Here is a 12,133-nt window from a genome sequence, read left to right on the forward strand (position 1 = left end):
TTATGTGAAATCTGCAAAATAGATCCGTATATTGTACAATTTAGTTTTACCTGGATTTAGATGGACAGATCATATCTTTAAAAAATACTTTCTTTAAAAAGCCTGCAATAATAGTTTTATTATCCCCAAATACAGATATTTTAAAAGAGTTCCATTTCTTCTTACTACCTTAGGATCCTGGAGGTTTGAGAATCAAATTTTATCTGTGAAAAGATATGCTGCTAAACATTTTTATTTTTGGTGTGAAGTGAGACAACGTAAATTTTAGGTATTGTGTTGAGAAGTACAGACATTAAAGTTCTTAGTTTATCATTAGATTTCTTTATGAATCATGATGAATTTTAGTTTAAAAATTTCCAAATTTTGGTATTTAACTTCACCTTTTATAAGGTCAAAAATTTTTTTCTATATTTTCACTTGTAAAAGAATTAGGTTTTAAAAATGTATGCAACATTGGGGCACCTGGGTGGCTCAGTTGTTTACGTGTCTGACTCTTGGTTTTAGTTCAGGTCATGATCTCTTAGTCCTGGGATCAAGCCCCATGTCTGGCTCTGGGTTCAGCGCAGAGTCTGTTGGAGAATCTTTTTATCCCTCCGTCCCTTTGCTTCCCCATCTCTCTCTCTGTCTGCCTCTCAGCCTACCCGTGATCTCTGTCAAATAAATAAATAAAAATCTTAAAAAAAAAAAAAAAAGAAATCTTAAATACATCTTAAAAAAAAACAATTTTCAAATACACAAGTACCACCATTACACCTGAGTGAGATTCCTTACTGTTATTAAATAGTCCATGTTCAAGTTCTTAATTTTTATGTATTTGTTTGTGTCAGGATCCAAACACAGCCACATATTGCAGTTGACTGACACAGTTAGAAAACGCCTGTAATCTGTAGATTCCTTCCATCACTCCCACTTTTTTATTTGCACTTTGTTTTTTGAAGAAACTAGGTTGGCTGTTCTGGGTTGTCTGATTATATCCGCAGTGCAGTTTAACATACTCCTTTACCTGCCTGTAAATTGATGGTTGGATCTAGAGAGTCAAGATTAAATCAGTTCAGAGTTAAGATTAAATTGTTGTGTTTTTTTTTTTCTTTTTTTTTGTGTTTCGGTTGTGTTTTGCTTTTCAGGGAGTGAGAGAAGTCTTAATCAGATTCGAGTTCAAATTATTTATTTGAGGGGGGTAAGGTTACTTCATGGGTGGTGGGAGGTTCTTTCAGGAGACACATAATGTCTGGGTACCTCTCTTTGTTAATGTGAAGAGCCATGGGTCAGTGCTCTCTGCCTAAATCCATTGATCCATTAGATATTCTGTCTGTCATTCATTTTTCATTTTCTAGGTAGATACTTCCATAAACAGAACCTCTTTTCATTTCTTTCTCACAGAACTCAGAAAGGCAAGAGGAATGCTTGATTCTTGCATTTTATCAGTCCTTTGTTGCCTGGTTATTAGACTTATTCAAAGTCTGTTTTTATATGTAAAGTTTGTTTCTAATTGGAAAACATGATAGTGAAGTAAAATGATTTTTCTATTAGTGAAGTCACGATTTTCTCATCAAATTTGTTTTTTAAATAAGATTATTATGTATTTGAGAGAGTGAACATGTGTGAGCGGGGGAAGGGACAGAGGGAGAGGGAGAATCCCAAGCCGACTCCATGCTAAGCGTGAAGCCAGTCCGGGACTCCATCTCATGACCCTGAGATCAGGACCTGAGCTGAAATTAAGTGCCAGACGCTCAACCAACTTGAGCCACCCAGGCAGCCGGTATCAGATTCGTTTCTTTTGACCAGCTCTTGGTCTCTGGAAGTCCCTTAACACCCTGGGTCTTGAATTTCTTTTCTATAAAATTGAACTTGCTAATCTTGTAGAACTTCATATTGTGAACTTTCATATGATTTGTAAATACTGTTTTAGGATCTTAAAATAGCATTTTTATTTTGTCAATGGCCTTAAAAAAATACAAAAGTTTGTTCATTGTTAGAGAATTTGGAGAAAAGAGGACACTGCAAGAAAAAAAACAAGAACAGTCCTTTCCCTGATTCTAAACCCATGTAAAATGACTGTTATGTTTCTTTCTAGGCTTTTTAAAAAGTATTTTTCATCTATTTATACATAAGTGGAATTGTTTTTAACCTTGTGTAACGACAAATCCCTGAAAATTTCTAAGCATTTCTAGTGACTGGTATTCTGTGGTTTAGCTGTTCTAAAAATTGTAGAATTATTCTGGTGTTGGGCATTTAAATTATTTTGAAGTTTTCATTTGTGTTAGTTATTTGCCTCTACCTCTTAATGATCTTCTCAACATCAAGTCCTTGAAGACTCTGCTAGATGAAAGAGCACTTACTGAAATTTGTGGTTTATTTTATCTAAAATTTTTATATCTTAAAGGACTTTTAATTTGGTAATAGCTTTTTTAATTCAAACAACACTCATTAACTGGAGCTGAAGAAATGAGACCCCATCCATTTGTTAGATGGAGAGACACAAGTACTTTCAAGGATATTTTTTCATCAAAAAACCTGCCGGAGTGTTTTCTTACACCCAGGTCCTAAGCATGTATTTATGTCACCAGTGCTTTGAGAGGAATGTCCCTCAGGAATGGGCTGGAAAAATCCATGTCCTAGAGTAGAAGATATTTGATTATGTTTTTTTCAACTTATAAAGGCAAAAAAGTGGATGAATATTAAAATTTTTAAAATTTTATTTTCATAGAGGTATGTGGAAAGTTTCTGACTATTTACTTTCTTTGACAGTTCCTACATCTAAGGTAGAATTTTAAGATCAACTTAAAGCTCTAGATCAGAATCTTCTGAGATACCTACCTACAAAGCTAACCTAACTGTTGAAACTCTTTAGATTTAATTCTGTAGTATCTTTGAGACTTTGGGTAAAAACAAAAAATTCCAGAGTCAGATGTGATTGGTCTAATATTTTGCAATTGTTTTTAGGCAAAGGGGCAGATTTGAGTAAGCCTCCATGTCGGAAAGCAAAGGAAATCCGAAAAGAAAGGAAAAGGTTAAAACTCATGCAGCAGAACCCGGCTGGAGAACTTGAGGGTTTCCAGGCTCAAGGCGAAGCACCATCTTTATTCCCACCAAAGGCTAATAAATCCAACCAGCCCAAATCACTTGAAGATTTAATTTTTGAATCTTTACCAGAGAATGCATCACACAAGTTAGAGGTACTTTGAAGGGTGTTTTATTTTATATTTTTGTTTTTGTTGATACCTTGTTTATTTTCGTTTGAGGTTATACTACTCTGTTGATATTTTACTATTTAAATAATGGGAAATGACAGTGAATTGGGATGAAGTAGCATTTGTATTTACTAAGTTAACTGCTATTTGATAAAACACTTTTTTTTTTTAAGATTTAAAATAAATACTTTAGGCAGTTTGGCTACTAAAGTTGTGAAAATAATTCCAGTTTTAGCATGTTACTATGCAAGGGACTGTGGCCTATTGTATCCCTTAATTGATATTTAGTAGTTAAAGGGACAAAATATGCTATTTAAAATTTCATTTTTAGCTGTTTGGTTCGATTGTGAAGGAGAATAGATCACATCAGCGGATCACTGTTTTACCCATTCTAGTGGGTAAACAGATGTAGTACATGTGCCAGCCAGCAGTTAGGAATTGACTAAATAGTACTCGGTGGCACTACTTTAATCTTCTCTCAGTAATTCTCTCAAACCTCTGTAGGCATAGTATGATTACTTCTAGAGTATTTCTGTTACTTTTATTTACATTGCAGATTAAATCTACATTCTTCAGTATTTGGTATTTATACATTTCCCCCCCAAATATTAATTATAATGATTTTATTATATTTTCATATCTCATTAATAACGGGGTCAGCCTTTGAATTTGTTGCTTAATACTATCTGAGAGCTTCGCTAAGGACCTGATATTGAAAATTAACTTTAACGGAATCTAAACCTTAGGATCATATATATTATCAGACAGAAATCTTAACAACTTTGCAATTATAATCCCTTAGCTGCTCTGATTTTGGTATTGACTTTCTCCTTCTCAAATTGTAAAGAGAATTGGACACGCTACTTAAAGTATAGAACAGCAGTTCTACAATAGGCAGCTTTTACTTTTTTAAAGTAATGATACCTTGGATGGGCAGAGGTGTTTTGTCCACAGTTATGTTTATATTACTCTTTGTTTGCAGAAGAATTACTTCTTATGGCACACGTGAAAGTTTTCCAGTTAGCTTTTTTGTTATATTGCATTTGATTTCCTGTTTGACTATTTTGTTTTGCTAACACATTTTAACTGGTTAGTAAATAATCACTATTAAAATAAGTGTTCACCATTACTGTGCTGCTACTATTGTAAACTCATCCTCATTTTGTGTGTGAGGAAACCAAGGCACACAGAGAGGTAAATTTGTCTGCTTGACCAAGATGGTGACATGAAAATTGAGTAAGAGAAATCTAACCTTAGGGTCTTCGTTCTTAACTACACCATGAAATAGGAATACTTTGTGAGGATTGTCTTTCACATTTACAAAAAAAATTGTAAGTTTAGAGTTAGCAGTGATGCATAAAGAATGTCTAAAAAATATATTCACATTTTTAGTTTTTCTGAATGATTTACTGAGTCGAGTTCCATAGTATAATGGTTAGCACTCTGGACTCTGAATGATTTACTGAAGGTGCATTCCATACACCTAGAATTCAAGAGTATTTATTTGTGTTTGTATCTTGAGTGCCAGAAGTGTTCTGCCATTTTCCAATAGAGTCAATCTTCCATAATTCAGTCATAGATCTTAGTCTTCAGAACTGTAACCCTGAGACAAATAATACATTATATGTTAAAAAAGAAAAAAAAATCTTATGAGCTTAGATAGGATCTTTTGCCTTTTTAATAAGTCTGGAAGTTGGAGAAATATTTTTAAAGAAAATTTTAAAGAATATTTTTAAAGAAAAATGTGCTATTTTGTTCATTTGTAATGTTAAAATATTATATGTGCATGCTTTAATATTTGTATGGAAACTTTTGGTTCTTTTTGGGTGGGAGTAACAATGCGTATTCTGTGGAATAAATAATGAACATTGTTTTTTAACTCCTTCTGAAGGTGAGGGTGGTGAGATCATCTCCACCAAGTTCTCAGTTCAAAGCCACATTTCAGGAGTCTTACCAGGTCTATAAACGTTACCAGATGGTTATTCACCAGGACCCACCTGATAAACCAACTGTGAGCCAGGTCAGCAGGCCAAGTGTAATTTTTCTGTGCAAATGGAACTTTCCCCTCCATTTGATACCATTGTATTATAACTTGATTTATTTGTGGTACATTTTATTTATATTCAATTTGCAGCATATCTGCAAAAGGATGGAGTGTGGAGTAACGAACATTCTGAAAGTGCAGATTTAACGTAGGACATGTTAAGTGCCAGTCACGCGTAATTGCAAAGTGGAAAGTAGCACATAAAATGAATTATCTTTAACGTTGCTATGTCTGGATGTATTTATTTAAAAATTAGTAATAAGTAGAGCTCTAAGATAAAATATTTATGAGAAAAAACAAAAAAGTCTTTATATTTTTATGATAGGCATATTTGCACAACATGGTTAATAGGCTTTATCTCCTTTTAAAAGTCATGTGTAGACAGAGTTCGTGACAGCTAAATTATACTTTGTTGATGTCATCCCCATACACAACTGAGTGGGACTAGAAAAGTAAGATAGTAGAATTTTTTTTAAGATAGTAGAATATTTTGATAGAAGTTCTCATATGCTTGTAATTTTATACATCAGAATACCCAAGAAAAATGTGGAAGGGGAAAATGTTAATACACTTAATACTAGCAGAGGGGACAAAAAGTAGTGGCCACTACCATGAGCAACACTGTTGACTCTGCAGAGAATCACAATATGTGGAAAGAGTAAAAAACAAAAGAAAAATGAATTGTCCTGGCCCTTAGAAGTTAAAAATTTTCCCAAGTGTTAATATAAAGTTGGCGCTTTAGGCTCTGGGCCAGTCAGCACATTCCGGGGTTAACTCGTTTCATGAAAAACTCCAGCGCTGAGCTTTGGAAGTGGATTTGCGGAGATCTTACTCTAGCCTCACCTTCAGAAGCATGTCAGTGGGTAGAGATGTTTCAATAGCATTTGCTTGTATTTTCCTTGCTCTGAAGGTGAGGTTAGTACCTGTCTCCTTTGAGGACCCAGAGTTCAAGTCGTCCTTCAGCCAGTCATTTTCTTTATATGTCAAGTATCAAATGGCCATACACCAGGATCCGCCTGATGAATGTGGGAAGACGGAGGTACCTTTTGTGAAACGTTTTTTCCTATCTTGATGAGGTTGTCTATGAAGAAGCATTATAGAGAACTTTCTTTTGCTATTTTCTTATTTGTTAAGTAGAGCTGATGATCCTTTTCGGTGTATGTTAACTAAACTTTTGTGAAAACAAGTCCTACATGTGAGCGTTTAAGTCCCTCAGGAAAAAGGAGAGGTTCATATTCAGGGCTCTTTCCAAGAACCTGGCGAAGCGTGTTTATGTGTTCATCCTCAGGCTGGTCCGCACACCCCGCTGAGGCTGCTTACGTGCCAGACCTGACCCTGCGCACGAAGGGAAGAGTCTCTGCCTTCGAGGGGTTGATAAACACATGGGAAAGATGGACCAGTGAACAAACATATCTTAACAAGAAGCCAATGGGAAAGAATTAAATACGTTGAGATTATATAGACTGTGACATAACAAGCATTTACTGAGAGCCTGTGAATGTAGATGGAGGAGAGATGGCAGCGTTGTCACGGGGGGATGTATTAGAAGAAAGATGCCAACAGGTGCAGAAGAATTAAAGTTTGGATTTGTTTCTTTGTTTTAATGACATAGACTATGTTAGATTTAAAGAGGTGATTAGTAAGACAGGAGTTAATGCTGGATGTTCCCAGAGAGAGGGCTGACTTTCAGGTCTCCCAGAACCTTACTGGAGGAAGTGTGGTCTGCAGACCAACAGCATCCACCTGGGGTGCAGAATCTGGGGCCTCACTTCAGCCCTGCTGAATCCAAGTCTGCATTTTGAATTAGGTTTCTGGGCAATTTGAATGCCCATTCTGGTTTGGGAAGTGCTTCCATAAGTTCCCCGTTGAGACGTGCAGCTGTGGGAGATAGTGTTTACAAATAGTGAGGAGTCTGCCAGGTGCAAAAACTCCCTTTGATATTCTGGACATTAGTACTTCCTGTATCACCTGGAGATTCTGGCCTTGCGCTGCCTGCTTACCACGTATGAATGGTTGGACCATGACACCAGGCAATGATCTGATGTGTGTACTGGGTATAGATTACTTTCTGGAATTCGCTGTGGAGTCCGGGCCTGCACACTAGTCAATTGCTAACGGCGTTCATGGCCTGACTGGGGCAGCGGGGTAGGCAGTTCCAGTGCCGTTTGGTTTAGCTATTAAATGAGGAAGTAGGGAGCGCCAGCTTAGTATGCATCTGGAGGTTACGGAGGTTTTCTGAAGGAGGTGTGCTTTAAAGTCTTTAAAGAGTAAGTAAATGTTTGTCGGGCCAAAAAGGAGAATGGGATCCTTGGCAACAGGGCTCTATGTTAGAAGTATAAAATGCCACCTATGGAATATTCTTGCTGAAGAAATCGAACCTGAATTATAAGCTTCTAGATGGAATAATCAGTTGACAAAAAATACAAGAGATAAAGGATTATTTAAAATGATACCTGGGCACTTCTGTGAGACAAATACTTAATAAACAGTGGTTTTTTTTTTTTTGGTGTTGTTTTTAAGATTTTATTTATTTGACAGAGATCACAAGTCGGCAGAGAGGCAGGCAGAGAGAGAGAGGGGACGCAGAGTCCCTGCTGAGCAGAGAGCCTGATGTGGGGCTTGATCCCAGGACCCTGAGATCATGACCTGAGCCAAAGGCAGAGGCTTAACCCACTGAGCCACCCAGGTGCCCCTGTTTTTTTTTTTTTTTTTTTTTTTTTTTTTTTTTAAAGGGAAATCTCTAGATTAAAAGTTAGAAACTTTAAAAATATATAACTGCAGTACCATAATCATGCCCAGCAAGCTTAACAATAAATTATGCCATCTAATGCCCAGTACATACTCAATTTTCTTTAGTTGTCTCAGTTTGGTTTTTTTTTTTAGTGTCTTTTTATAGTTGGTTTTTTTGATGGGGATTCATGTAAGATCTATACATCCCATTTGGTTGAACATCTTTAAAGTAAATTTCCCTCTTGTTTTTAATAGCATTTTTTAAAGAAACTAGGTCATTTATCTTATAATTAATTTTGCTTCTATTGATACTTTTTGAAAATGTAAGCACATATATAGGCAGTATCTGTGTGTGTGCTTGTGTGTGATCTTTCTGAGTATATAGGGTGCATGTGTATGTGTCTCTGTGTATGTGTGATTTTACAACATACCAGTACATATACCGAGATACACACACGTTTCCCCCTGTTTATTATATGAACGTAGTATACTTGGAGGTCACAGAAGAACAATGTGTAGGAAAAAAAAGAAAGAACTATATAGAGATCTTCATTTTCTAGCTGCTGAGTACTAGAATGGTTTCTTCATTCTGACTTTACTAGTGGCCATTTGGCAATTTCTAGTCTTTTACCCTTGCGTAGTGTTGCAGTGAGTACCCTTGTACATGGAGCTGTTTGCCTTTTGTCACTGTCTTTGTTATAAGCTTCCGGATTGCTGGGTCACTTAGTCTCCAGAGAGATTCCTCTTCCCAGGGCTTTGTACCCTTTTGTAGCCAGCAATCTATGTGAATGCCTGCTTGTTCCTCCATGGCCTTGATCGTTGAGATTTTGTAAGAATTTGAGTTTTTGCCATATATATGCAAATGAAATTTGTGTGATTTTAATTTTCATCCCTTTTATCATAAATGAAATTGAGCATGTTTTCTTATGTTTAAAATCCATTTGAGTTTTATATTCTGTGAACCACATGGTCATAGTTTTGCTTGCTTTTCTAGGAATACTTTTTTTCTTTCCATTTCTTAGAAACTGTTTCTATATTAAAAGCGTAAGCCTTTGGGGCAAAAGTTGCAGATATTCCTCTGTAGTTTGTCATTTATTTATTTATTTATTTATTACTTTGCTTATGGTGTCTTGCAGTGCCAGAGTTGATTATTATGCCATCAAATAATCAAGGGTCCAGAATTTGTAGACCTTAAGGTCTTGGACTTTAACCTTAGTAGTAATAAAGAATGATTGAAAGGTTTTAGATAGTGGAGCTAGAGAATTCCACTTCATTTTTAAGAAATGCGTTAGGTCTTGATAGGCAACAGAAACCAAAGTGGAATTTATTTTAAGAAAGGATTTCTTTGCATATGTAACAAAGAAGTTTTGGCTTCATTAGATCTCAGGAAAATACCAGTAGTGTCTCTTGCTTGGGTCTCCCAGCTTGCTTTCTTTGTGAGGCTGGAATCTGAAGCAGGCATGTGGTGGCAGTGGTGAATACTGCCAGTTTAAGGTACGTTGTTCTCACAGCAAGTGATGTCAGCGAAAAATAATGTGCACTTTTTTTTGGGTAAGAAGTCCCGAGGAAGGTACTGATTGGCCTAAGCTGAGATAAGTTCTTATCCCTGAACCAGTCACTGTGATCTGGATCCAGTGGATCCAGATGTGGATCCAGACTCTGGTCATGTATGGATCACATGTCCCACCCAAGAGCTTAGGTGGAGGAAGGTGCTTATGTGAACCACATGTTTTCAGAAGAGTAGAGGAGTGGTTCCCACAGTAGTGTTAGCCAGATGGAGGCGTCTGCGGGGGGTCTTGTTTTAGGGTCGTGAGACTTGAGGCAGATCTGATGAGGCATGATGGACTTGAAGACATACTGGTGGGAGGAGGCTGGAGAAGGGTACAACAGATACATTTTAGGTAGAGTTGATGAGGATTTGGTGTTTGACTTGAAGGATGTTTGGGAGTTGGAGATGGAGGAGAGGGACAAGTCCAGATTGATTTTTCTTTTCTGGCTTGCATGACCGGGTAGATCATAATGACCTTATATGAGATAAGAAATACAAGAGGAAGAAGAATTTGTGTGTTTTGGGACAGAAAAATGAGTTCTGTGTTGGCCAGTTGGAGTTTGAGAAGCCTATGGAACAAATGACCGTGGGAAGATACTGATCAGAAACAAGCATCTGGAATTTAGCATCTGGAGAGGCTCCAGGGTGGTGGTCGGTATTTATACTTAAGGTATGATAGAGACACTCCTCCACCTGCTGCCGTGGGGCTTGAACTCACAACCCTGAGGTCAGGATCTCAACTGAGATCAAGAGTTGGATGCTCAACCAACTGAACCACCCAGGTACCCTGATTGACGCTATTTAAAAAAGGCTTTGTATTCTTCTGTCTGTGAGCTAGCTAAAATAATATATTTTATTATATATTATGGGACAACTCTAATAGGTGGTGTAAATGATGCATTTGTAGGGTAATAATCCATATTATAAAAGTGGTATAAATTTTTTTAAGAAAGGTGAACATGGCTTTTTTTTTTTTTTTTTTTAAGATTTTAGTTATTTATTTGACAGATAGAGATCACAAATAGGCAGAGGCAGGCAGAGGGAGAGAGGAGGAAGCAGGTTCCCCGCTGAGCAGAGAGCCAGATGCAGGGCTCGATCCTAGGACCTGAGATCATGACTTGAGCTAAAGGCAGAGGCTTTAACCCACTGAGCCACCTAGGTGCCCCTGAACATGGCATTTAATTAAAATTCTTCTAAAGTAAATTTTAATTTGAGCCATTCAGATTTGTATTTCCTTTTGCATGCAGTTAACTGTACCTTTTTAATTTACATTCACTGCCATCAGTAGTACTGAACTTTGGGTATGTGATTTGACCTTGTGTTTAAATAGAAATATGTAATGGATTTCTTTATTAGAGCCAAACAGCTTTGCCTTAATGATCTGTTTTATAGGGTCACATGCTTACAGCAAATGTTTACTGGTGAAAATGATTTTGACAGGATAGTCTTTGATATCATACAAGTGAGTATGGCTTGGTAAATACTGTATTGGGTTTGATAAGTCCCTTGACTTTGAGATCAGCCATAGCATTTTATTTGTCTGACATATGAATTCATACAGTTTTCAGAGACAGAGGAAATTATATTGTTTTTATTATAAGCTGATTTGTCTGTCATCTCTCTGAATATAGTTTCTTTTCTTTTTTTTTTTTTTTTAAAGATTTTATTTATTTATTTGACAGAGAGAAATCACAAGTAGATGGAGAGGCAGGCAGAGAGAGAGAGAGAGAGAGAGAGAAGCAGGCTCCCTGCTGAGCAGAGAGCCCGATGCGGGACTCGATCCCAGGACCCTGAGATCATGACCTGAGCCGAAGGCAGCAGCCTAACCCACTGAGCCACCCAGGTGCCCCTGAATATAGTTTCTAAGAAATAAATGTAAAATAATATCTTGCAGGTCAAGACTCTGCACTGTGCTTTTTTTTTTAATAGCTTTATTGAGATATATAATTCACCCATTTAAAGTCTATGATTCAGTGTTTTTTTGTACGTTTACAGTTATGCCAACCATCATCACTAATGCCAGATTTCATCATCCCAAAAAGAAACCCCATACCTACATCAGTAGTCCCTCATTTTTTCCTGAATGCCCCAGCTCTAGGCAATGACTATTTCACTTTCTGTCTCTGGATTTACCTAATCTGGATATTTCATGCAAGTGGAATCACACAGTATGTGGTCTTTTCTTTACTGGTCTCTTTCACACAGCATAGGGTTTTCAAGGTTTGTTAACATTTTGGCATATCCCAGTATTTATTTTTTTTTATGAATGAATAATAGTTCCTCATACCACATTTTGTTTCTCCATCCATCAGTGGGGATTTGGGTGGCTTTCATTTTTTTCCTTTGAAAAATACTGTGTACATTTGTGTACAGGTGTTATGTGGACATTCTCATTTCTCTTTGGAATATATCTAGGACTGGATTGGAGTTACCATCTAGTATAATTTCCTTATTGTGTTACAGCTTTGTTCCCATCTACCTTCTTTAGGATGATGTTATCAGATGTATTTCTTTTTCTTTTTTTTTTTTTAACATTTTATTTATTTATTTGACAGAGAGAGATCACAAGTAGACAGAGAGAGAGGAGAAAGCAGGCTCTCCACAGAGCAGAGAGCCCAA

At 36.8% G+C, this 12,133-nt stretch overlaps 1 protein-coding gene and 1 long non-coding RNA gene across 10 annotated transcripts in view; one reads left to right on the plus strand and one right to left on the minus strand.

Annotated features, from left to right (window-relative positions):
• The window catches only part of ATE1 (arginyltransferase 1), a 173,496-nt gene that overhangs the window by 11,753 nt on the left and 149,610 nt on the right, over nucleotides 1-12,133 (plus strand). For 6 of the 9 annotated variants that reach the window (XM_059172993.1, XM_059172992.1, XM_059172997.1 and 3 more), the window contains exons 6-7: nucleotides 2,944-3,176; nucleotides 5,083-5,211. In XM_059172993.1, the coding sequence (XP_059028976.1) occupies nucleotides 2,944-3,176; nucleotides 5,083-5,211 (362 nt within the window). Of the gene's footprint in view, nucleotides 1-2,943; nucleotides 3,177-5,082; nucleotides 5,212-6,145; nucleotides 6,275-12,133 lie in introns of all 9 variants that reach the window. The other 3 variants (XM_059172988.1, XM_059172996.1, XM_059172994.1) reach the window with 2 other exon arrangements.
• The window catches only part of LOC131830604 (uncharacterized), a 33,045-nt gene that overhangs the window by 6,879 nt on the left and 14,033 nt on the right, over nucleotides 1-12,133 (minus strand). The window lies entirely within an intron of this gene.

Source organism: Mustela lutreola, chromosome 4 (assembly GCF_030435805.1).
Source record: "Mustela lutreola isolate mMusLut2 chromosome 4, mMusLut2.pri, whole genome shotgun sequence".
Classification (NCBI taxonomy): Eukaryota; Metazoa; Chordata; class Mammalia; order Carnivora; family Mustelidae; genus Mustela; species Mustela lutreola.